Source organism: Callorhinchus milii, unplaced genomic scaffold, assembly GCF_018977255.1.
Source record: "Callorhinchus milii isolate IMCB2004 unplaced genomic scaffold, IMCB_Cmil_1.0 Scaffold17, whole genome shotgun sequence".
Classification (NCBI taxonomy): Eukaryota; Metazoa; Chordata; class Chondrichthyes; order Chimaeriformes; family Callorhinchidae; genus Callorhinchus; species Callorhinchus milii.
This window is the reverse complement of record NW_024704758.1, coordinates 7567066-7593533: the sequence shown is the minus strand read 5'-3', so window position 1 is coordinate 7593533 and position 26468 is coordinate 7567066. Positions and strand designations below refer to the sequence as shown.

At 40.9% G+C, this 26468-nt stretch overlaps 1 protein-coding gene across 7 annotated transcripts in view; it reads left to right on the top strand.

Annotated features, from left to right (window-relative positions):
• The window catches only part of scube2 (signal peptide, CUB domain, EGF-like 2), a 41788-nt gene extending 17043 nt beyond the window's left edge, over positions 1–24745 (top strand). For 2 of the 7 annotated variants that reach the window (XM_007887574.2, XM_007887568.2), the window contains 16 exons: positions 473–589; positions 1163–1285; positions 2517–2633; positions 3471–3593; positions 4139–4255; positions 5411–5491; positions 7123–7245; positions 8543–8713; positions 9248–9451; positions 15268–15438; positions 18133–18300; positions 18889–19050; positions 19580–19777; positions 20376–20528; positions 21020–21099; positions 21673–24745. In XM_007887574.2, coding sequence (XP_007885765.1) covers positions 473–589; positions 1163–1285; positions 2517–2633; positions 3471–3593; positions 4139–4255; positions 5411–5491; positions 7123–7245; positions 8543–8713; positions 9248–9451; positions 15268–15438; positions 18133–18300; positions 18889–19050; positions 19580–19777; positions 20376–20528; positions 21020–21099; positions 21673–21825 — 2261 coding nt within the window. In that variant the 3' untranslated portion in view covers positions 21826–24745. Of the gene's footprint in view, positions 1–472; positions 590–1162; positions 1286–2516; positions 2634–3470; positions 3594–4138; positions 4256–5410; positions 5492–7122; positions 7246–8542; positions 8714–9244; positions 9452–15267; positions 15439–18132; positions 18301–18888; positions 19051–19579; positions 19778–20375; positions 20529–21019; positions 21100–21672 lie in introns of all 7 variants that reach the window. The other 5 variants (XM_007887570.2, XM_007887567.2, XM_007887569.2 and 2 more) reach the window with 4 other exon arrangements.
• The last annotated feature ends 1723 nt before the right edge of the window (positions 24746–26468 follow it).

Sequence of the window (26468 nt, the reverse complement as noted above, 5' to 3'; positions counted from 1 at the left end):
AACAGTTGTTGATTGAAGTGACCAATTATTGTTTTTTTCTTGAGGGATTATAGGCATGTGGAGTAAGGAAACTTGCCCAAGGTTTCGTCCTACCAGGAATTGAACCCAGGTCTTTGGGTTTGATTTGTCAAAGAAGAAGAAAATCTGAACATAAATTTGATATTGCTGTGTTATTGATATTACAATAATGGGTGTAAATATTTTATATTCTTAATAGGGCTGGATCTCACAATTTGCCTTAAACTAGTTCCAATGTACTAACATTTAACATCTTCCATTTAGCTTCTTTTATCTTATGCGTTCAGTAAATTGAGGATTTTCAAATGCATTAATCTGTACTTTTACAATGAGTGTTACAGGTTCTGTTCTGAAGTAACTGTGTTAACAGCTTTGTCTACTTATGTTCAGAGGTTGGTTAATAAATGCACAGAAAATGATGCAAAACTCCCAATAACATTCCTGCAATCTGCAGAGACATGTGCAGTTAACAACGGTGGCTGTGATCGGACCTGCAAAGACACTTCCACAGGCGTCCGCTGTAGCTGCCCGGTGGGATTCACACTGCAGCCCGATGGAAAGACTTGCAAAGGTTAGAAGTTCAATTTTCCAGACATTCGAGGAAATCAGTGGTATTTCCATTGCCTACCACCGGGCACTAAGGCCAATTGCAATGCTGCTACTTCTGTCATTGCTGAGATCGGTTTCACACCTGAGGAGTTCCAGTTCTGTTTCTGTGACGCACAGGACAATGACTCAGAGGCACAGTAAAACCCTGCATGAAAACTTAAAACAAATAACTGGTTACTTCAGCAAATCATAGAATCCAACAGCACAGAAGGAGCCCATTCAGCCCATCGTGCCTGTGCTGTCTCTTTGAAACAGCTATCCAATTAGTCCCACTTCCCCTCTCTTTCCCCAGAGCCTTGCAAATTTTTCCCTTTCAAGTATAAATCCAATTCCCTTTTAAAAGATATTATTGAATCTGTTTCCACCACCTTTCAGGCAATGTATTTCCGGATCATAACAGCTCTCTGAGTTTAAAAAAAGTCAGTCATATTTTACCTGCCATTTATATGATGGACTTTGTGTGTGAACCAAATGAAGCCTCCGTTTATTTAGAAAAAGAAGCAGACTCATTTAATTTTTTTCTTGCGTCTTGCAGACATTGATGAATGCCTTATCAATAATGGCGACTGTGATCACTTCTGTAAGAATACCATTGGCAGTTTTGACTGCAGCTGCAAAAAAGGATACAAACTTTTAACAGATGAGAGAACGTGTCAAGGTACATTCAGAAAAGACTATTTCAGAACGTCTTCATGATCTGTTTACAGATGTTGTGGTTCACATGAATGCATAGGGCATGGTCACCTCCTCCCTCCCCTAGCTCTGGCACTGTTAAGCGCTCCGAGACACATGAAGGCTGCTATAGACGTCCAAGTTGGAATTGTTGTTTAAATTCTTTAAATATATGCAGTTGTAAATATTAGAACAGTATTTTTTTCATTCTTTTTCTCACCTCCCATCTTCTCCTGAATGTGTTTGACTGACTGCCTTTCCCATCTACTGCAATACAGTTCCACAGGCACTGTTCACTCTCTGGTTCTTTGCCCAAGTGGCCATTGATAGTTAATGTCATCAGGCTGTTTGACTGCTGAGGGCATCACAGCTGATCCGAGACCTGTCCTCCCCCACAAACAACCGCAAGTGTGCACTTTGTAGCCAGGCTCGCTGGATTGTGCTTTAGTCACAGGAACACTGGCCGAGGCCATCTGAACCAATTTTAATCGCCCTGACACTGCCCCAGCTGAGATCTGCTAACTCAGCATAGATAGAGCTACAAACCGGAGCCCCTTCCAGTTTTATTGCTCAATTTGTCATTGGATGCTCTCACTGAGTCATCGGAGCAGGATTTAAACTGTCCTGGAGCTCCAGTTTTTGTTACTAATTTTTGCCCACAAAACATAGTCAATCCACTGTACAGTATATCGTGTGAAGTGTTTTGAGACTTCTTAACGACGTGATAAGGCACTATAGCAAACCCAAGTATTATTATAATGGTAACAGAATTATTCAGTTTAAAAAAAACTTTCCAAAGTTAAAGTCAAAAATTTGCGAAAAGTCAGTTTAAGTGGCTTGGCTTTTTTATTGAATTAATAGGATTGCCTGCCTGCCAGCCGGCCAGGATACAGTGTAGTCTTCATTCAATGGGTTGAACAGCTCCAATGGAAGAGGAGATTGAGACATTTGTACTGGAAAAATAACCGCAATGGCTGGCAGCCGCCTTTTCTTTCACAGGCTCATAAGAAATATTTAGACGTGCTTGCTTGGGAATCGATTCAAACTATTTCAGACAATGTAGCTTTTAAAAGTAGGAGGAGGGTATTGCGGTCGGTCTCTGTACACTGAGCGGGAAAGTTGACACTTGCTGTCTGAGCTCCCACATGAAGAATGACCACTTGGGTCATATAAATGCAAGTTGCTGTTGTTATATCTATTTTGTTTTCATGTTTTAGATATTGATGAATGCTTCTTTGAAAGAACGTGTGATCACACTTGCATCAACTATCCAGGGGATTTTGAGTGTGTTTGCAACAAGGGATATACACTGTATGGGCTGACACACTGTGGAGGTAAAGCTGGAATGTCTTGTTTCATGGGAAACGTAACTACTTTCACGGTAGTATCTTACATTAAAGATGTTAAAAGATTGATGCAAAATTAGCAAAACAATATATTTTTTAAAAAGTTGTTTTATTCTTTACTCCTTGCACTATCCCCTGTAAGAGCAATCCAAGTGGACATTTGTGTCCATCATTCTAGGATGGAATCATGCAAGAGCTGGTTGGGAATAATGCTTCCTCTGATTTTTTTTCTTCTCTCTCTCTTTCCTCCTCCTATCCCTCCCCCAGGTGAAGTTCTAGCTTCTGCTGGGAACTTCCCTGTAGTGATTAGGTGAGGACACCATTTGGAGAGTTGTGATTTGGGAATATTCGGTATATTGCTTCAGCAAATAGGACTGCCGAGTAATTGTTCCACCCATTCTCATTTTATTAGAAAGCTATTTTGTCCTGAAGACAATAATTCCTGATAACATGGGTGTTTACAATGTTCTCACCCAACTGTGCATTGTTTATTCAAAAGCCCAGGCCATGATCAATGCTGATCTCTATTTAACTGTGAAGACATCATAGTTGGGACTGAACAGATCTGCAGTCAAGAGCAGGAAGCTTGCCTGTAATTCCTCCCCTCCCTTGCCCTAGAGCGCCAAGGCCAATAGTAGAATCCAAATTGCGATCAACTAACTCAGCACAACATTGAGGTTAAATCTGGGACTGGGTTTGTGTGACTGAATACCAAACCAAGCAATGCATTTGCCTTCTGCGCCAATGGATAAATATCAATTGCAACAATGAAAACCTGTTCTGTTTTGCACTTTTGTCTGACAACACCTTGCTTCTATTTCTCAGATATTGACGAGTGCAGCATCAACAGAGGAGGCTGTGAGCACATTTGCACAAACACAGTGGGAAGCTATGAATGCTTTTGTCACCCAGGCTACAAACTGCACTGGAACAAGAAAGACTGCATTGGTAAGAGAGTGCGCATGTGGGGCAGATAACAGCTGGTGCTCCCTGCCTGCAAAATGTATTGATAGCAATCTGTAGTCATTGGGTGAATAATTGGACTGGTTCTTGAATGTTATTGCTGTGTATGAACAATCGGATCTTGTGATTTCCTTGTTGTTGATTATTATCAGAATCTATATTTTGTATTTGTGACCAGTGGAAAACGGGAGATACTTTTCATTCATACCTTTGCCACAGTTGTTTTTCTCAAGAGCTGTCTTTGACTGGATTTTTTTCTTTCTCCTGTTCTAGTATCGCTGTTCTTTTTACATTGAAATGTTCAGTTTATTTCTACTTTTCACACTTTATAATTCTTACCCTTCCTCCAGTTTGCGTTTAGTTGACGTCCTTCATTGGTCAGCAGGAGATGGTTGACTCGAGACAAAATCTGCAACCGAGCCAGCTTTTGTGGTGATCAGATTTGAATGTAATCGGGAAGGAGCTGTAACTTGTCTGAAACCATGCGGTTTATTTTTCCCATGAGTGTGTCATGTTTCTATCCTCTTTAGAAGCAGAGAAGTCCGTTCCAACTAAGGGGTCAACCAAAGCCCTGCTTAACTGCAGCAAAAGAGACGGAGCTGATATGTGCTCTTTGAGCTGCCGATCAAATGTGTACTTTGCTGCTGGTGAGTTGTTAAATAAACATCGCTTAAGTTTCTGCCGTTGCTCAGTCTAGATGTTAGTTGTTTCGATCTCGCTATTCTTGAAGTAGCTCAGTGGCTAAATCCACCACATTGTGTGGGTCGGAGCAGCGCAGGGCAGAGAAAGGCCCAGCCCCTGATCCTTCCTGAATTAACTGGTGTTGGCCAGGATGGCACTAGGGGTTGCTGCAAATGGCCTCAAACATCCGAGTTGTGAATCACCACATTCATTATGAATCCCTGTAGCGAGGGAGGAAGAAGAATGGTTACAATAAATAATGACTACATGAGTTAGTTTAGGGTAAGTGATATGTATAGTGCTCTATCTCTTTGACGCAGGACAGCCTTGTTAATAATGCAGCCAGATGCTCATTTTATAATGGCCGTTGCCCTCTAGGGTGCTATAACACCTGAGAATATTATTTATCCTGTAAAATAATACACTATTTTACGACAATACAGCACTAAAAAATCTATGAAAAACGTTGAGACCTTCAATTTTATCCAACCAAAGACGTGACCTAAAAAAGGCTAAAATTAATGACTAACATTTATATAGCGCCCCTCATGCAGGGTAGCGTCCCAGGACCCTTGACAGTGGCAGAGTACTACGCTGAGCTGCGGGAGGTGACTGTAGGCACAGTTGAAGAGGAAGGTCTTCAGGCATGACCTGAAGATGGGGAAGGAAGGGGCAAAGCAGAGGGATAGAGGAAGAGTGTTGCAGAGTTTTGGGTCATGTGGCTGAAAGCGCAGCCACCGATGGTGGAATGGAGGGCACAAGGGACAAGCAAGTCCTGTCTGAACTCTAGTATTAGTCTGTAGAGACTGCAGAACACTAGCTTGCTATAATTTGATAGCCCAGTTCTCTATTATGTGTAACACCATTGTGTCTGGTCTTACATCAGTAATTGAGGCTGCCTCATGTTTAGAGATAGTTCTCCCCAAACTTCGCATTAACACAGTGATAATATTACAATGTTTTAGAGGATACTATAGAAGGATTGGAGATTGAGGTTATTGAAATGTGTGTAAGTTTAGACCATCAGGGTATCACCATCTGGTCCAAAGCCTGAAGATACATTCACTGATTGAATGTTGAGCGAGGCATTGATTTTTCTTTAATGTCCTGTTATTTGCCAGAGTCTGAAGATTCTTACACAATTAGATGTGGTGCATCTTCCCAATGCTCGCATTCTGGTCCGGACGTGTCCACTTGCACAGGTAAGGAAAAAGAAAACCATTCACAAGCTGACTATTTTATTTCCCCTTTAAAGGTTTCCTTGTGCTGTTTATAGGACTGAAAGCAATGCATTCTGTAAATACAAAACCGTCCATTTTCCAGACTCCAATAAAACTAGTCTGGAGATGATCACAGCACTGGTTAGATTCCATAAATGGCTTGTGCATATGATTTTTGTTGGATATGAATGGCAATTTAAGCTTTCATTTCTGACTGGTTAGGTAGCTCTGAGGCTGATTCATTCAGAGACTGAACAGCTAACCTCTTGGTCAGTTCCATTTTAATAACACCTCTGCAGTGTGTCTAACCTGACCCTAGCTGTCAAACGCAGATGATTAATTTGCCCGTGAAATTACAAAGAGGAAACTGATGTCTTTGTAATTCAGACGAGTATGTACACTCACAGAAATGTCCTTAGACTGCAAAGTTAAACAATATGTCAATGTCACACAAAAATACTTCAGCACCTTAAACGTTGTCGCTGAACTGGAATCCTGTATGTGAGTTCACTAAAAATGCTGAGTTATATATAAAGTGCCATTGTGTCTGTCCAGTGGCTAGACTTTTCACAAAAGGGAAAATTGTTCAAAATTCAGGAACTTTCGGTGCAAAATCTAGTCTTTGTTTTCTTGCACTTAGCCTTACCCCCTTTCCTTTTCAATGCATTTCTACCTTGTACCTTTTGGCCTCAGGTGGTAAATTACAGCCGAATTTCAGTGTAGGTGGTTCCAAGATTAGAAGACATTTCTTCACACAAAAGGCTGTGAGAATTTGGAATGCCCCTGCCCAGACACTGTAGAATCGATTGGGATGTTTAAAGAGGTGGTAGATACAGGAGAACCCTGTCATAGCCGCTTTCAGAACAGTGCTTCATCGCTTATAAGGTGGGCAGGAAATGGACCCTGATATTTTGTGACATCAAAACATGAAAATCATGTTAGCCTAAGAATAGCTCCAGTGGGTTATGTTGAGCATTTTCATAATGCACATTCTAATCTACTGGCACAGGTGGCAGGAGATTATTTCACTTGTAATGCAGGTTGAAATTTTCTGGATCCCAACAACAGTGTTGTAATGGGGTTCCACTGTAAATACTTGTGAAGGTTTGAGGGATAGGGAGAAAAAATGGGCCTGGGATTATAATATTTAACATGATTAATAAATGGTGGATGGGACTCGAAGAGCCGAATGGTCTCCATTAGGTTTCTTTATTTTTCTTTCCCGATTGGATCTACAATTGATCACTATGTTCACTCCTGAGACCAGCCAACTGTATTGCCCTTAGCGCCTCTTTGCCTGAGATCTCCTAACTCAGCACAGACTTGGGATCGAACCTGTGGCCTTCGTGATTTCTATAGTTCAGGTCTGCATGGTACAGTGTGTTTACCAACTGATCCTTGAGGGTGGGAGAGAGAGAGGGAACTAATAGTCCATTCAGTTTCTATTCGAGATCAGAGATGGTTTGCAAAGTGGGACCTTTGGGTCAGTGAATATCTGCTGTCTTGATGAACACTGCCTTTAGCAAGTCGTGCAATGCGATTTTTTTTCCCATCTGAACTTAACCTGAATAGCAGCTGGAGGAATGTTGTCTTTTTCTTTTTCCTCCCCGCAGGGTTGGACGATACAAACCTGCGAACAATTAAGACAACGGCAACTTTTAAAATCAATGCAGGAAGATGTGAGTTCAGAAGAATCAAAGGGAAGCTTAAAAATAGTCTAAAGCAGGTCCCTTCAGGTACATAGTAGGATTTCCAAGGAATGCGAGTGGTATTAGGCTGCTTGTCTAGCCTTTGTTAAAGATCAAAGTAGGAAGTAATTGCTCAGAGTATTGTTGCTCAGTCTGCATGATTTCTGCCTTTGTCCTAAGCACAAAGAACTAAAAGTTAAAATGGAAATAAGTTTGACAAAGTAAGTCGCAAAAGTAATTAAAATTGAACATCTTGTAGGTTTTTTCTTGCTCCACTCTCTGCAGCTGTTTACTTAGTAAGAGAGGAAACCACGTCAAAGGAATTAACCCTGACATTTCTTTTTCGTTGTCACCCTTACAATCATCTTATCAGATGAAAGCCTCATTTACTCCAAAGGAAAGTGATTTTAATTTCCACTTTTCCACATACAATCCAGTTGTATATTTCATCCCAGTAACCCTATGAAAGACAATGCAGCTGAGCTTGTACCAGGCTCACAATTTTTGTGCTAGAGCCAAGACTGTGAATTCCTCCCACCAGTGTAAAAGTCATGATCCCACAATACCAACAAACTCTTCTATTTAAAGTAGCTTTACCCTGTGTAGAGACATGGACGGGTGCAGCAGTAACATTGGGACCGACTGGATATTAGGATTGCATCAGTCTGGTCCCATTTAAGATTAGTTATGTTTTCTGATGTTCAGTGTTATTCTGATTCCAAGGGAAATACATAGCACACAGTCTGGTACACTGTGCTATCTATACCAGGCTGAACTGGCTAAATTGAGCCCTAATATAGCTCACCTATCTTAATCTCCAGGATACATGTCTTTTTTTATGCCAGATAAGAGTGCAAGAGCATGGTCAGCTGGGTGTCTGGGATGTGCAGAAACCCAATGCTATTCTTAAAAGTCCCCAAATCCAGCTGTTGAAAGCTCACAACCATGCATATTAAAGTCCAGTGCCCTGAGCCATGACACACTTTGGGATTACCTGCTAGAGTCTGGCAAATAGTTTTGTTTGAAGCACTCACATTGTCAGTATTCCAGAGCACCGCAGCACGTCTATCCACATGAATGGTAATTCCGATGTGCATGGACACTGACCCACACAAAAGACAATCTAACTTAATGATAGTTTATGAGGTCTCTCTGTACTTAGGGAAATATAACACCCGTTTCTAAACCTCAAACTGATAGGAAAAGTTCCCCACAGCCCATCTCCCCGTTCCTGTAGGGTATACCCCATCCGAATTTCCTTCTTCGTACTAATTGCTCAATTTATTTTCTCTCTTTCTCCCCCCCATCCACCCACCTTTTTTTGTTTCACTTTGTGCAAATTCAGAAACTTCTTCTAATTTTCCTTCTACAAAGAACTGCCAACTGAACTTTCTGAACCTGAAGTGCAGCTCCTCCAAAAAACCACACGATCAACCAGGCCAGGCATCACTCAGGAGCGAAAGCTCGGTACTTGTCGCTGTATTTGAGGTTGAAATGAAGCCGGAGGAGGTGACAGGTTGGTTTTGCAGGTCTCAGTAAAGGGGCGATTTACACATTACCACCTATAATCTTTGCTTATTCTCCTCTCCTCTCCCTCATCTACTCTTCTGGACAAAAGTATCTCCTGTTTTACCAACCAACGTAGTCTGGTTGGTTCAGGTGTGGCCTTCAGTTTTGAAGAAGAAAATGAAAGTCATTTGGCAAGTGCTCTTGCACTCTTATCTGGCTGAATAAAAGCTGTGCAGATGCCATTCTAATTCAGTCGAGTATTAAAACCGAAATCGAGTCAATTATTATTCAGATAGTCTTTATAAACTGAAGGCAACATCTCTGTGTCCACCTGAGGTGCAATTGACTGCCATGGTGTTGGTGACCTGTGCTATTTCTTGTGTATTTTTAAGTGGTGCTGGAAGTGACTTATGTTTATTGCTCCCTCCCGCCCTCCCCTGTCAATGGTACAGTTGCCATTTGCTGTGCTCTCTTTGAGGCTCTTCCCTGTAACACTGCCGTCCCTCTATTTGCATGATTCCTCCTGCCTTCCTTCCAGCAGAATCCTGTGATTTTGGGTGTGTGAGAAGAAAGACGGAGAAGAGGCTTCGGAAAACCATCAGGACCTTGAGGAAATCGATCAACCGGGAGCAGTTCTACCTGCGCCTGGGGGGAGCTGACTATGAGTTGACTAAAAAAACAGCAAGGCCAATGGATGTGCAGGAACTGTGTGGAACTGGTCAGGTTCTTCGAGAGAACAGATGCGGTAAGTATATAAACTCTCAACATTTCCCTGACGACTTGAAAAGTTTGGAGTCTTGTGTCTTCTGTTCAAACTTGCGATCCTCTGCCTCTACAGCGTCTTTTTAAAAAAAAAATTCTCATCTCTTTTTAAACCATTTCTGAAATAGTTATTCCATCCATGGCACATAATTTTTCTATCCAATTCTATTTTTACCAGCTTCCTCACTGGTTCAGTCAGCGAAACCGCTGTCTTGGTAGAGTTAAATTTGAGACGTGCAGCCACAGAAAGACTCTGGCTTGTTGCCTGGTCTGTGCTGAGCTGGATGAGCTCAGGGTGCTACAGTTGACCTCGGAGCTCCGGGGTTAGGGAGGGGGAAAAATCTGCCTTGTTTCCTGATCCCTATTTATGGAAGCCCTGCTGGAAAGTGTATGTGCCAATATCAGAGGCCCTAAATTTCCCATGGTCTTAAGATTCAAAATCATTGTCCTAAAGCTTATTGTTGGACGGAGTTTTGGAAAATTCTTGAATCCCTTCTTAATTTGGAAGCGGTTTGTTCGTACTTGTTTATTTTTACTTGTTTAAAACGATAAATCCGATTATTATTTGTAAATAAAAGCTTCCTGTCATTTGTGTGAACAAGCAGAGTATCAGGCTAACATTAAGGTTAGTGGATGTGTCCCACGGAGAAAAGCGAGTAATGTGTGACAGCTTATTGGGTCACTTGGTTTTAGACAGTTAGTGTGATGGTCTTTTCTGTGGATTGTTCATTTTCCTGACTGAGGTCCTCGAGAATGAGACAGTTTGAATACAGTAAAACCCGCATAAGTCTGATCTGTATAAATTTATAATCGCCCAAGTTGTACATCTGCTCTAGTCCCATTCAAGAGTTTAGATTCTATGCAAGTTTGACATAATTCGTACTTTGCACAAGCATTAAATGTATGGTACCAACTGAAACAACATTATGAGGTTTACAGCAGTTGCACAATTTTTGGAAGAAGTTTAGAAGATGAATGTTGCAGAGGAATGCACATGTTTAAGAAGTACCAAACTATGAGGTCTGTGAATCGGGAGAGCTGCAATAGACAGAGTCCAGAATCTGCACCAACCAGTCAAAGTGGAGTTAAAGTCAGAGTTTGCACATTTGAATTTTGCCTCTGGACATATTATTTTAACTGCTTTCTCCCCAGGTTACAATATAATATATACAGGTTTCATTCACACAACACTCAGAGGAATGTTAAGGCCTTTTTTTTGCAAGTTTTGTTGTGCAAAACTTCCAGTGAGTGAAGTTCCAGGAGAGTAGGTCAAATGTTATGTTAATCCATGTCTAACCACTGTGACAGCAAAGTCAGACTGCAGCCCAGCATGTGGCATCTAACCATGCTAATTACTATATGGCTTTGGGGAAAGAAGCTTTCACTTTTTCAAATGAATCCATCTGTGGAGCTGTATAGCAGCTTTCATTGCATAGCTCAGCTACACAATCAATGCAGCAATACAGTAGTCGATCACACAACTGATTACTGGTGAGATTAAATTCTGCAGTTCTTGTCATTTAAAATACACACTGTAAAAAGCTCTGTCTTGAAACCCAAAAGCATGAAAGGATAGGGTATATTGTGTCAGATTGGGAAACTGTTGATCTTAACCCTGATGATCTGAATTATTGCTGAACCTCAGAGCCTGACCCATGTGTGCAATTATTTCATTATATTGCATTTCAGATTCTGTATTGAATTTTTATTCTTGGGATTTTTAGGTGGTTAGTTATCCAATTCCTCACTTATTTGAACTGGTGATTTTCCGCAACTCTAAAACGTAGCTAACTGTGTTTGTACTGCTGGGCGTGAAGCCATGATTTTTTTTAAAAAAATGCTTAACTCGTGCATAGACCACTGAAATCGGGTCTTCATCGGGTTAAAGAATCGGCCCACTGAAAGTTCATGGGTTGTTCAATGGACAGACCGAGAGTTTTCAAAGAGTGATGGTGGAGCCAGCTCAGCGGGACACACACTGGCACATTCACACTGCAGGCTGTGTATCAATCTGGATTATGATTGAATGCAAAGAAAGATGATAAGTTCAGCACGGGTAATGTTTCCGGAACGAATCGCAAAGTATAATAATTCACCCTTAATGTCTTCCTCTGTTCCCTTGTCTCCTGCAAGTTACATTTTTTAAATTAGAATATTAGAAGTGGCTGATATAGCTATTCATTGGTAGTGTTTCAATGAAAGGGAGGATTTTTTTTTCTGCTGATCTAGTTGGAAACTACTTAAAAATACATTCAAAATCACGTTACTGGGGGTATGTTTTCAATAAGGTTGATAAACATTTAACTCGCAAGATCACACAGCCCGAGATTGTTTTACAAGTTGTGGGAGTTTTTTCCCAAGATGCTAATAACTTGCACAAAGTCGTCTCCATTGGCCTTTGATGTGCTTATTTTCAAGTGTGTTTGTTTGTCCATGAATGAATAACTGTGACTAACAGAGTGCAGAGACCTTCCAATGTTGGTGCAATTCAATAAATTACAGATGTGCGCTTGCGGTTTAATACATAAACCCAAGAAACTGCTCGCTTCTTGTAAACGGGCCGTTAATGCAAAGACAAACATTATACTAGCAATGCAATTTCATTTAAACCTAGAATAAGAATATACTGAGTGTAAATAGAGAACAAATTCCATGTCTTTTAGGACAAATCTACTTGAATTTGTTTTTACTTGGAAGAAATACTGATCGCATTTTCTCAAACTACCTGCTTCTCCAATATGCTGCTGTTTCTAATTCCTACAAAAATCTTCTAACTTTGCCAGCATCAGCAGTTTGAAAACTGCTTAGAACATTTTTTTTGGTTTGGCTTTTTAGGAGTAGTGGTGATATACAATTTGATCCTAGGCTTTAACCACCCCAACCCCCACCCCTCAATTTCTTTCCTCTTTGCAACCACGATAGAAATGACAACCCCAGTAAAGTTGTTGTTTTAATACTCTCAAGAATTCAGTTGAAAATAAAATCATCTTAAATCTTACATATGTATTTTTTTTCTCTCTAGTTGACCAAGTTAGCATTTTAAATGCTTTCTCTCCCTCTTTCTTCTATCCCCCTCCCCCTCTTCCAAACCTCCCCCCCCCCCCCACCCATGCAAGTGATTGATGTATTGTACACATGGCTATACAGCATGTCCTCAGTGTGTGAACTGCTCAGATGGAGTGACTCCAATGACACTGTGTGCATTAATATGCATCAGCTGTTTGTGATTTTCCTTGACGTGTTTAGGTGCAATTCCTATTAAGAACCTGGTGAAATGCAGGAGTGCGACCTCTTTGATTCGGTTCATTTGCTAACCAGTGTGTTGCCACAGTGTATGTCTGTATCCTCACATGGTCAGGGCTGGAGTGCTGACATCCCCTTTTATCCTCTTTGTAACCTTTACTCGTGACACCCTGTTGATTCTGGTTTTCCATCATAATATGCCTTTTGATTTTAACAAACAGCAGCTGTTTGGAAAAATAGGATGTTTGGGCACACGAGGTTGAGGTTAAGCTACTCACTCTGGCCATCATTTAAAGAAAGTTCTGAAAATTTGGCGCTGGTTAAAAAGGAACATAAGAACTTAGGGACAGGGGGAGTCCATTCAGCCCATCGAGGCTGTTCTACCAGCTTCTCAGGAATATCTAGAGTTTGCCTTCAGTACAATTTGGACCCTGTCTAATTACCTGCAATTGCATTGAAGTGCTTTATGATGCTGTGATAAGAGTATTTACATCAGCAAGTGATGGCCGGTGGGGGGAGGATGATTTTGCAGCAGGTCAGGTGGTGAGAATGTGGAACTCGCTGCTGGAACCTGTGTTTGAAGCAAAAAGCATCAACGTATTTAAGAAGAAAGTTTTACGTGCATACATGAGGGAAAAGGGAATAGAGGGGTTTAGGAGAGGCAATAAGCAGGGATAGAGGCTCAAGTCAAAGCTGTTTTAGGCTAGTTGGGCCAATGGACCCGTTTCCATTGCTATATCATTCTGTTTCAATCCGTTCAAGTAAAAGTGTAGTTCAAGGTAGTCGATTATGTGTCCACACCTGTGGTGCACAGAGAGCAAGCATGGAATGACACTCTTACCTTAATCAAGAAATGTTGCTTCTCTGGCATAATATTTTGTAACCTTTGAGGCTGGTGCAATCTTTTACCTCCTTCTTAAGACCTCACATTTTTTGTGAAAATAATCTTTTGTACTTGGGCCAAAACTGCAGATGCTGATGTTGTGATCAGTGCCATCATTTATAATTTCCTTATTTAATTGGGAACAAATAATGCAAGTTAGGATCTGATTGCATTGGTTATTTGTTGATTATTAAATGACACTCTATCTGATGGTTTATCTGAACTGAGTATTGGGTAGACCTAATATCGTTCCGTCAACCAATGGATGGTACTGTTCTAAAAGCAGTGATTTTTCTGCAGATTGGTTGTCACTAAATTCAGATGTGAACAGGGTAGGAAAGAGAATGGAAACCACACACCAGCTCCTGAAAGATACCTTTTAATGTCTCTTTATCATCTCTTGCAATACCACTTGTGACAAGATGGCTTGAATTGGCGACTTCCTCACATTCCCCTATTTGAGCAAGAAGTAATGTAGTTATTTCCTGTAGGGAAAGACTTTTCCCTGGGCTCCTTTGCCTCAGAAAGGTTAGCTCCTCAGGTCTGTGCTTCTTTATTGAATTATCCATCCTTTGTTGACCTGATTACATCTCTTCTTGCATTCCACTACCTACACAGGTTTTCCAATTGTTCTCCCACTTCAGTTACTTTCTCTGCAGAAGCTGCTGTTTCAGTATTACCCAACGACCCACATGGGAAACATTTGTGCTCTAATTTGCAGTGCTCGACCAAACTCCGGCTGTTATCACCTTGTGCAAAATTTTTGTTTGCTCCAAGCCCTCCGTTTTGCTTGCTCAATGAGTTTGGAAGTGCAGCCACTGCACATAAATAGATAAGTACTGAATTCACCAGTGATCTGGACCTTTTTGGAGCCATGTAAAAGCTGGTTTCATTCAGGGATGCAGACATAGAAGAAGTGTCTTGTGTTTCATCTGTTAAGCAGGGAGCCATGAAAAGTAAATCTTAAATCAGATATTGCGGTGCATCAAAACTGTTATAGGTTCTGGCTACTGTATGTACTACATATGATGTCTTTATATTACTGTTTGCAGGATGCATCAGGAATGTACTGGCAGATGTTTTCACTATATGTGTTCTTAGAGTGCTCGAAATGTCACCAGTTCAAGCTACTTGAAAAGGAAAGCTCTAGGAATGAGGGATAAATAATGAACAGCATCAAAAAGAGCCAGAATTCTGCAAAGTGCCAATCAATCCACGCTGTAAATGAGCTGACTAGATGGGTGTCTTCTTTAAATTAGATTTTATCAGCTGTTTTTCCAAGTACCTATTAAATATTAAAGGTTCATTCCCTGCGAATGCAAATTGAGTTTAAGCAGTCGAAGCATAATTTTGTTGTACCAACATTCATCATGTCATAATCAAAGGGTTAACATTCTAGAGATCAACTTATTAAGATAAAAGCTTCTTCAAAATCAGCATGGAAGCTCAAGTGTGCTTGTGACAGTCTATGTGAAGCAGATTTAAATCTGTTTGCAATTACGTTCACTGGTGTCTCCAAGTCTGCTCCCGTTATCTGTCAGCATTTTTTACATAGCTCCGTAAAGGTAATTTTTACGCTTTTCACCAAGTGAGGTGTGCAGATTATCCTGTCAAATCTGTTTTGTTCCATTCATCTAGTGGCCTCGCCGTCTAATTCCGATCTCTGTTGTTAGTTAGTTGTAGTGTTGGCACGTTCTATGATGGTGAACAGGAGCGGTGTATGTTATGTCCTGCTGGCACCTATCAGGATGAAGAAGGACAGCTCTCGTGTGAGCCCTGCCCACCTCTTGAAAGTCAGGGGAAGCAAAGGTCAACGGGCGCACGGAATATTTCAGAGTGTGGAGGTGAGGCACTGTGACAAAGTAACGGCTCTGGCTCAGAGGCTGTGACTCACGCGGGAGTTTTTGGTGCATTGGGCAATCGCGAGGATGGCGTCCTTTTAAGAACCCCACCTCAATGATGTACAGCGCTTAGGTTTTTGTAGTGCATTTTCACTGATGTGGTCTTGCCAGCAGATAGGGATTATATTTTGCCTTTTCTTTCCCCTCCTCCGCCCATGGTGCTGAATCTTGCCAGTGTACAGACCCATGGGTGCCAGTCTTGGGGGAGATCAAATGTGACAAAGGGTCTTCTTCATCTGAACCTCTCTTGTGATCTTGCCCAAATGGCTATTTTTCATGTGTGTGCCTTGCGTGTAGTTAGTCACAGGGGACGTCATGGATGGGACCAACTCTGTCCTCTCCCAGTATTCACACGGCAAACCTTCCAGCAGGGTCATGCCATTATCAAGCACGTTTGGCTGATCCTCTTTGCAAACCCTCACATTGCTGCGCTGCTTATCTGCCTCACCTTTCTTCATTCTGGTAATAAAATAGTCTTCGAAGTCTTAATGCTTCAAAGTGACTATCTCTAGAGTGAGCATCTGTTTCCCTCTCGAGCCTTTTTGTGAACTTCCAGCAGTTATCGGCTGCAATTTGACCGCTCAGACCGACCAAGGACACTCAAATCAGCACTTCCCATCACTTTAGCAAATATTGCTACTTGGATCCCTGTGTGTGTATCCAAATTACCCTGATGTTGTGTGTAATCCTGCCATTTCCTACAAGACTCTACGGGAGGGATTCTCCAATACTCTTAAAATAATCCACTGAGTCAAAAGGAGCTCCAAAGTTTTTCTCTCTTCCTTATGTACATCAATTAGCCTCAGCTGCACACCAGCTATCTTCCACTTCAAGCAATGTCCATTTTGAGTCCCCGCAACATAAATACTCATGCAGCTGGCCTCCAGGCTCTATCATGGGATGTTATAACTGTGTTATGAAGGCAAAAACTTATTTTAAATTGGATCAGAGGTTTAACCTGACCTAACATAGGTCCGTATGCCTATCCTACTGTCTACTGATAATCTGCAGCAGTGATGATGATGCTCAACTCCTTCCCAAAGTTACCTCAATGTTTCAGCTAGTCTCTGCGGCTGAGGAATGTGAAGGTTGAGGAGACCTGCTTTTTCCTGTCCTTTGTCGTCTCAGTCCGTACCTTGAAATCTGATCTGCCAGGTTTAGTCAGCTCAGGGCTTGGTGGTCCTGAGTGCTGATTGCCTTTGTAGTCATTTGGAAAGCTTGCGGCTTTGGAATCCCAATATTTTTCTCTTCCTTTCCGTTCAGAGGAGAATTGGGTATTTGGTGATCACTTGGTCCAGCTTCTCAGTCTTGTCCTCTCTCACTTGTGGCGACTCAGAAAAGCTGAGGCCCGAAATCACAAGAATTTCTCCTTTGCGGTAATGCTTACGAAATTTTATAAAATAATGCTGTTTATTGAAGGGAGATTCTGTTGGCGTTGCTGGCACTGCAGTTCTTCTTGACTAGTGTCTACCCTCCGTGTTATCTGTCCTTTACTGGTGCTCTCCTCCGCACTGTCATTTTTCTCCCAGAAGGAGGACCTGTGAATTGAACCACGCACTTCATCACTACTCCTGCCTTTTGGCTGAGACAGCACAAGCTTTGGCACATTAGCTTCTCCGCATGGTGAGGTACCCCACCTAGCTGTCTGGCTGAGAACTGCCAATGGTACTTGGCAATGTCCACATTGCTCCAGGACTTGGGAATACCAATGTTGATTGTTTTTTTTTAAAAAAAGTCTGAACATTTTAACTATGTTTCATTGCTTGTTTGTTGTTTTCTTCAGCGGTAAATCAATTGCAAGGATAGTGACTAACCTTTCGAAGAATGTGTTTAAATTTAGTTACATAAACAGTCACAAACCTGAGATTTTAGTTGCATCAAAATAGCAATTGTTCAATTAACGTTATATTGTAGCTAAAACAGTGCAGTGAGACTGAATGAACATCTTGTTCTGGGAGCTGGTGCAGACTTAATGGGCTGTCATTAAGTCCTTTTGTGCTGTCTTTTTTTATGATTCTATCATAGGTAAGTTTTGTTGCACATAAAATACAGATTAAATGGAATTATTCAATAAATCTGCAATAATCCCATGGATTTTTATGTACGGTGGTAAATGTATCCATTTTGAAACGTATCTACACTGGCTATTATAATAATCCTTGCAATGGAAATAGTGTCTCATTATTTCATTGAAACATCTCAAAAGAGCTTCACAAGATTTACTGTAAAGCATAGCGGCTGCGTATTTGTAGGCAAATGTTTGTGTGATATTGCTACGCACAAGTAGCCACAGAGTGCAAGACTATTTGGGGAATTGTTGGTCAGGACACAAGGAGAAACTTCTCTCTCTTTTCGAATAGTGCCGTGGGATCCACCTAAACAGGCAGGACCTTGGTTTAGCATTTCACCCGAACGAAATGTGTGTGTGTATATGCACATCGTTCGAAGTAAACAAACTGACTGATTACCTTGTTCTAGAAAGCTAATTTAAAATGCCGTAAACCAATGTTACTACATAACTCTGTCTTGCTATTTCTATGCTGCGGGTTTTGTCAGATTGTTCTTCGGTACTGTAGCTATTTGTCGTGAAATAGATGATGTGCATTTATGTTCAACGTTATTACCCTCTGTCTTCAGGTCAGTGTCTCCCTGGAGAGTTTTCATCTGATGGGTTCAAGGCGTGTCAGCCGTGCCCCCTAGGGACCTATCAGCCGGAAATTGGACGGACTTCGTGTTTTCCATGTGGTGGAGGTTTGACGACAAAACGGGAAAGAGCAGCAGCGTTTCAGGACTGCGAGACTAAAGGTAAGAGGCTATTGACAACTTCAAGGGTCAAAGCAAAGTCAGAGCTAAGTTGTGTCTGAAGTGGCTTTGTTAAACTACCAGGAGATTGCCTGAAAAAGTTGCGTTGTAATCTTCTCGTGATCAGACCTCGCCTTAAACATGTGATCACGCTCTAAATCAGATTGAGTATAAAACACAAAAAAAGGCATATAACAATGGACTGAATAAAGGACCCATGAGATTGGTTTCTGTTCATAGACAGCTCCAATATATGATGGATACTGCTGGTGACTCCATATTCACCTCTATTTCTCCTTTCAGTTTTGGACCATCCAAGATAATGGAGGGTGGGAATGGATCCTGGTTTAACCTTATTGGATTTTTCCACATCTCTCTCCATTTTTTTTTCTTTAAATTAAATGTTTCAGATCATGTTCTCCAGACGCAATACATAAATGTAAGTTTGTATTGTTCGTTAAAAAAACCTTTTCATTATCTCAAAGGCTCCTCAAAGCTTCAGTCCAGTTCTGCCGAAGGGTGAATGTTCATCTTATCTTTTTCTGGGAACATTTAGCACTCTTGTGTTGATCTCTGTTTGTATTTCCACAGTCCAGTGCTCACCAGGTCATTTTTACGACACAAACACACATAGATGTATACGATGTATAACAGGGATGTACCAGCCAGACTTCGGCCAGAATTACTGCATTGCATGTCCTGGAAATACAACAACAGATTTTGATGGATCGACTAATATAACCCAGTGCAAAAGTAGGTGTTTCATACCTGCATGATACAGAGCTGTCAGACATTGTCCCAAGTGAACGGTATCATTTTAAATGCAAGTTGTGCTGTAAGCCCAAACTATGGGTGGCTTGAATGGATCCATTTCAAGGTCCTCACACTAGTTTTCAAATGCCTTCATGCCCTGGCACCTCCCTAGCTCTCCATCCCATTTACTCCCCATTGCTTGCATTCAACTGGCTCTGGCCTCCTGCTCGTCCCTCCGTTCCACCATTGGTGACTGCACTTTCAGCCACTGCTCTCCAAAACTCTGGAACATTCTCTCTCAATCTCTCTGCTGTGTCCCCTCCTTCCCCATCTTCAGGTCATGCCTGAAGAACTTCCTCTTCGACCGTGCTTGTGGACATCACCCTCCTTCCCCCCCCTGGCTCAGTGTTGTGCTCTGCCATTTTCAATGCATCTGGGATGCTGTCCTGAGTGAGGGGTCTATATCAATGCTTGTTCTTGTTGGCTTTGTCAGTTTCTGAATAGTCTCCTTGTGGCTGTTACATTACAGACCGACAATGCGGAGGAGAGCTTGGAGACTATAGTGGATACATTGAATCTCCGAATTACCCTGGGGATTACCCAGCCAATGTGGAGTGTGTGTGGAACCTGAGCCCTCCCCCAAAGCGTCGTATTCTCATTGTGGTCCCGGAGATATTCCTGCCTATCGATGATGAGTGTGGTGACTATCTGGTCATGAGGAAAAGCTGTAAGTCGCTGCAACCTAATGGACATTGAGACAATAACATTCAATAGTTCAGAGGTTCAAAATTTTTAAATGCCTATTGAAAATTGTATACACCTGTCTGCTAACTGCAAACTGATGGATATCTGTGAGGTATTTCAAGCCCTTAATTGCCCCATTTTTGTAGAGTTTTTTTACACACCCACTCCTGGGAATGGTGGCAAGTGCTAGATTATGTCTTCTCAGGTGCTGATAGCTCCATTACACTAAATGGGGCACTGTTATATAATAATCCTTGTATTTGATATAGTGCCTTATCACATCTTCTAGACATCTCAAAGCGCTTCACAGAATATACTGTAAAGTGAATTGACTGTATGTTTTGTGTGCGACACATGGCAGCCGTTTGCGCACAGCAGTGTCCCACAAACCATCGTGGTATTGCGTGATCAAATTATTATTTAGTTTAACAATTTAATGCAGTTTACTTCTACCAAGCATAACAATAATTAATAATAAATAGATAAATAAATAATAAATGTCAATTGAGCTGCTAATTAACTCCATTTGATTTTTAGTGTGAATTGGTGACTAACTTTTGTTTTGTCGTGTGTTTGACAAGCGCTATCTAATTCAGTGACCACTTACGAAACCTGCCAGACTTACGAGCGACCCATTGCCTTCACTTCAAGATCAAGAAAGTTGTGGATTCAGTTCAAGTCCAATGAGGGCAACAGTGGCAAAGGATTTCAGGTTCCATATGTAACATATGACGGTAAATGCAAATTTCTCCTTTTTTTAAAAAAATATTTCCACCCCCCCACCCCCAACATTTGTATTAACCTCTCCCCCGACATTCAGTTAACACTCTTGTATAGCTGACGCAGAAAACATCCAATATACATTATCATGGAGTTTATAATAATAATAATAATAATCCTTGCATTTTGATATAGCGCTTTTCACGTCAGGAGAACGTCCCAAAGCATCCCCAAAGCGCTTAAGCTATGCTTAAACACAACGCACACTCTGGGGTCCCCAAGCTTTGGTTATTGCCAACTTGTACCTAATACTTTCTGGAATTAGGTAAGAAGGATGCATCCCTCCAGGGAGAGAGTGCGCATTTCATATCCACAGTCATATCTCTGGAAAATTCCAACAGAAAGGCTAAACCAAGAACAGGGCAGAGTAAAATGTTCTGATGTCCAGGTCATGTTGTGCTGTTTATATTTTTCTTCAACATGATTAATATTTTTCCTGTTGCAGAGGATTACCAGGAGCTCATCGAAGATATTGTTCGAGATGGTCGATTATATGCCTCGGAAAATCATCAAGAAATACTGAAGGTAAATGCGAAAGAATGAAGAGTTTGAATAAACGTGTGCGGGAAGAAATTGCAACTGTTAAAATAACTTGCTCTGTTAAAATAACATTTCAGAGCATCCAGAGTTTAGCAAACAGTTGAATTAAACTCGGTCTTAACTTTGAAGCCAGTTTTGTGTAGTCTCTTAAAAGAACTTGTAGGAAACCAGCTTCAAAATATAGGCTGTAATTAATAATTTGCTACATTCTAGACTCTTTGAACTGCTACATCAATACAATACAAAATTACATTTGTAAAACACCTTTCACGTTGGTAGAATGTCCTAAGGCACTGTGAAGCGAGGTGAAGGGAATATAGGATGGAGTTCCATAGGGTGGGGGCAGAAAGGTTGAATGCCCGACCGCCAATGGTGGGGTGGGCCGGGTGGGGGATGAGGAGCAGTCCAGAGTTTGCTGAGCGAAGGGAGTGGACAAGTTGATATTAACAGAGTCAATCTAGACCCATGTGGAATTTTATCCCTTGAATGTGTTAATGATGAGCAAACTTGGAACACGTTTACAACACTTAAAGAAATATTCAACCCTTTCCTTTTCAGGACAAGAAACTCATCAAGGCTCTGTTCGACGTCTTAGCACATCCACAGCATTACTTTAAATATACGGCACAGGAATCCAGAGAAATGTTTCCGAGGTCCTTTATTCGACTATTGCGCTCAAAAGTTTCCAGATTTCTACGGCCGTACAAATAGTTGGCGCCCTCTGAACATTTTGACATTCCATTCGGAAAGACTTTTTTTTAAAAAAAAAACATTTCATTTAATCTGTTCGCCTTCAATGTGTGTGAACTCCTTTGTGGAAGGGAACTTTAAAGTTTTGATGTAATGCATCATCATTGCACTCTGTTAAGACCTCCGAAACGCTGAACAGTGTAAATCATTCTTGATGGAGTAGGAATAATCTGGTGAACTGTGTAAACCAAAAAAAAATATTCTTTCTCCTTTTTTTTAATTTATATTAAGTAACAAAGAATATCTTCATAGCCCTGCTTGTTGTATACCTCGTTTTTTTTTAACTACACCAGTTTGCATACTTGTAATTATTGTGAGTGTATCAAATCTGTAGCAATTGGCTGCCATCTATGTCTTGGAGCTCAGAATAATAAAATTGTGGAGCCGACAGAAAGATCAATAGCTGAACGAAAGTCAATGGCCCACAATAAAAAAAAAGCACAGTCCACTGACCATTGAAATATGAATCTATCCACATCTTACATAAACAAACAGATTGGTAGAGAAACATGCGTAGGAAGCTTTCTTTGGGTGTTAGCCCAGTGCAGAGAGCGTGCAATGGCTTTGGCATCTTTTCGAGGCATTCATCCAATGCGAAAGACACTATGTAAGTAAAAATTGTTGTTGTTGAAATCCCTGATCCAGCAGGCCAGACCATTGGTGTGAAATTGACGTTCACAGTATGGTAGGACCGTGTTCATCTCTAGCCTTGCTGTTCAGGCAGCAACTCAGATGGAGTGAAGTCACGCTCAGTATTGTACAGATCTTAAGCATTAGTGTTTCAATGCTTCTCCCCTCTTCTCCTGAAGGGGCTGAGTTATGCCAGGGTTTAGTTCATAGACAATATTTCTGTCCCCCCAAACCCCTGCCCACCAGCGAACATAAGCCAAGTTGCCATGTATGAGCGCAGACAGCAATTGTTGCTGTTCTACCCAGTCCAGGGGCATTGAGGCCAATTGTACCACTTACAAAGAGCCACTTAGAAAATAACAGGATGCAGTGGAACAGATATGATGGGTCCAGAACACTACCCTGCATGAAGGGCACTATATAATTGCATGTTGTTGTTTGGTGCTGAAGATAGATGTTTCTACATTCTGGCTGAGAACAGGTATCACAGATCAAGCTTGGAACCTTCTCATTCTGCACTGCAAGCAAATATGAAATGATTTAAATAATTTGGACATCATGATGATCTCTACATAGTTAGGTTTAGACTTGGTAATGTTCCCACGTGTGTTGTCATTCTTTACATTTCATGATATTTCTAAGAAATATGTTTCTTTTCTACTTAGCTTTGGTCTATTGTACTTGGCATATATTAATGTAGTTCTTTTCTGAGCTCAGTCAGTGCTACCAGTCTTAACCATGTATACTGTTAAAGCCAGAGATGTTCCCCCTAGGTGAACACCTCACCTTCCAACAACAGCAATATTTGCTGCATGTATTCACATAAGTATTGATTATTTATGGCACTTCCTGATGTACATACTGAGCAGCAGAAGCAACTGGAATTGCAGGGATCCCAGGGGAAAGTATTTGCATGCCCATTCGTGTTTAAATTATTTTCACTGACGGAGGAAAACCCATGCAAGGCTGACTTTACAACAGAAAGCCAAAAGTCATGTTGAAAATTCACAAATTCTCCCTTCCAGGGGGAAAAAAAAACTTTATATGTTTAGGTTTGGGTGGATGGTGGAACCCAGTTTGCTCCACTTCTTGCCTTTATCCCCACTATCTGCTCTCCACCCCCCACCTGCTGAAAACTACAAATAATTCATTTTTAATCTATTATTTCACAACCTGTGAATCATCATTTTAAAATAGCAGTCCTCTTCACAGAGCACATGGGCCAGGGAACACCCTCGCTGTGCAAGGCACTGAGTGCCAGAACCATTTCCAAAGGCAGGGTTTCAAACACTTATTGTTCACAGCTGTGCAAAGTGAGAACTTGACATTTAGATCTGTTAGCTGGAAGCTATAGTGATTTTGTTTAGACAGGGCACTCCTGCTGTTAAAGTTGTGAAAGGCATCCCAGATTTATGAGAATGACATCAGCTGAGGAAAAAATACTTGTTTGTTTCTTTATGAACCTGGGATTGTCTCAAAACTGCGATGCAAAACTCGTCCATAAGAACAAAGATCTCATTGTATGAAATATTGCAAGGCTCAGGCCAGTTTCGAAATCATTTAATTTGAAATATGTCCTCACATGGAGAGAAATTGTGCCCAGGTTTAGGTTTATTCTATGTGTGTAGCATTTTAGAACATTCAGAATTTGGTGAATTGTTTGTAGTCCATTTCTGAAAGAACTTGCAGAAGATCAGCTTGAAAATTTAAGGTCGCATTTGAGAATTTACCAGATTCTGGATGTTCTGAGATACATAAATAGAGGACAGCGGAGTCCTGTACTCAGTGGTTAGAGCACTCGCCTGGCAAGCGAGAGACCAGGTTTTGATTCCCGGTAGGGCGAAACCTTGGGCAAATTTCCTTACTCTACATGCCTGATAATGATCCCTCAAGAAAAAAAACTATAATAATATGGTCACTCAATCCATGGGACACTGCTGTGTGCAATTGGCTGCCATGTTTTGCTCACAAATATGCAGTCAATTCACTTTACAGTATATTCTGTGAAGCGCTTCGAGATGCCCAGAAGATGTGAAAAGGGCTATATCAAATGCAAGGATTATTATTATATTATAAATGTAGACCCAGGACAACAATTTCTCCTGTTACATTTCTGCTGATCATTTGGATGGACAATGCTGCCTTTTTTGTTGTGCTTTTTATGTGTTCCTGTAAATTATGTAAAAAGTTGTTGCGTTTGTCCTCAAGTTTGATACTGACTGTCAGTGGAAATAAAATGTTTTACCTTGGACTTGCTTGGATTATTATTGTCTAATGTGACAAAATGTCAGATCCTTTTGATTGCATCTACTTCAATCATCCTGCCATTTCATCATATAGTTACATATTACATATAGCATCTTATTGATACTTTAGGAGAGGAATGTTGGAAAGTACAATAAAAATCACAGTGTTGGGAAAGAATGATATCTATGGCATCAAAGTGATTTCTATTTGATCACCTACAGACCAAATGAAGAGTGGAAATTTTAAAAGTTGCTTATTTTTCTTGCAAGGTTTTTGGCTCTGTGATGTTCACACTGCAGCACCTGGATATCTCTTCATCTCCTTGATTCTTCTATTGAAAAGATGGTTCTCTAAATGAGGAAATTGAGTTGTTCATGTTTGACACTCAATCTGGACCTGTTGTTAACCCTGTCCTGTACTGTGTGATTTGCATACAGACATGGTGACACTTCGATTAGAAACTGCCAACCTCACGCACATCTCATTTTCATTCAGGTTGTTAGGAATGGTCATTTGAAATTCCTTGGAAGTTAAAACATTCAGGTTGTGTAACTAAACGTACAACAGAACACTATAACTGAACCTGTGCACTATTTCTGCCACTGGGGATGCCATTGAGTTGCGTAAATGTCGAAAAGTTGTCAAAATTAGGGGTTGTAACAAGATGGCTATTTTGAAACTATGGGGGGGTATCATATTGCTTTTGATGTGATCAGATAAACATATTATGAAATATCACTGAGTTACCCCAGCAGGTCTTCTCCCTTAGACCAGAGAATGTTCAAACTCTGAACTATTAGATATCCTGAAATTAATCTTGCAACAACTATCTGGTAGAATGTAGGAATAATAATAATTCTTACATGTGATACAGTGCCTTTCACATCGACAGGACATTTCAAAGCTCTATACGGTAAAGTGTAGTGACTGTTTATTTTGCAGCAGACACTTTGCACATAACAATGACTCATTAACAGCCATGAAATGAATGACCAATTTTAACTTGGGGATTGGTGGTCAGGACACTTTGAGAAACTTCTGTCTTTTTCACAAGTAATCCTGCGGGATCTTTAGTGTCCACCTGAACAGGCAGACGGGACCTTGGTTTAATGTCTCATCGAAAGATGGCAGCACGAGCAACACAATTTGCACGCACTCCAGTGCTGCACTGGAGTATCAGCCCAGACTATATAAAGCCTGAAGTGGGACAACAAAGAAAAAAGGCAAGGAAAGGCTTTCATAAAAATGAAATTCAGCATGAAAAAATAGACAGAAAAATCATCAATCATTTACAGGGTCTTGAAGGCCAACTTTTACTTTTGGTTTTCTAAAATAGCCATCTTAAATCTTGCACTGGAGCTATTGCACAACAACGTACAAGTGTAGCGTATCTTTACATGTCCAAACTCAATCAAAAAATAATGGAGTATCAGGCTACACGTGCCACAATAATACGGCACAATTCACACCAGCAGATGCAAGCAAGTTCAACTTCGAAATCCAATAGAATATAAACAAATTTCAAGCTAAATTAAGGTGAGAAGAGATTTGCATTTTCTCCTCATACCAACTGTAGTGGATATTCAGTGGGTGGAACAGACTCTCAGTCAAAGTAGTTTGTGCTTTGCAGATGGAAATCAAGAGAGGTAGGAATAAAAACACAGACGTCTTGGCCCATTAAGATTATCCTTCCAAAACACCCACCCTACACAATCATTTCATTTTGG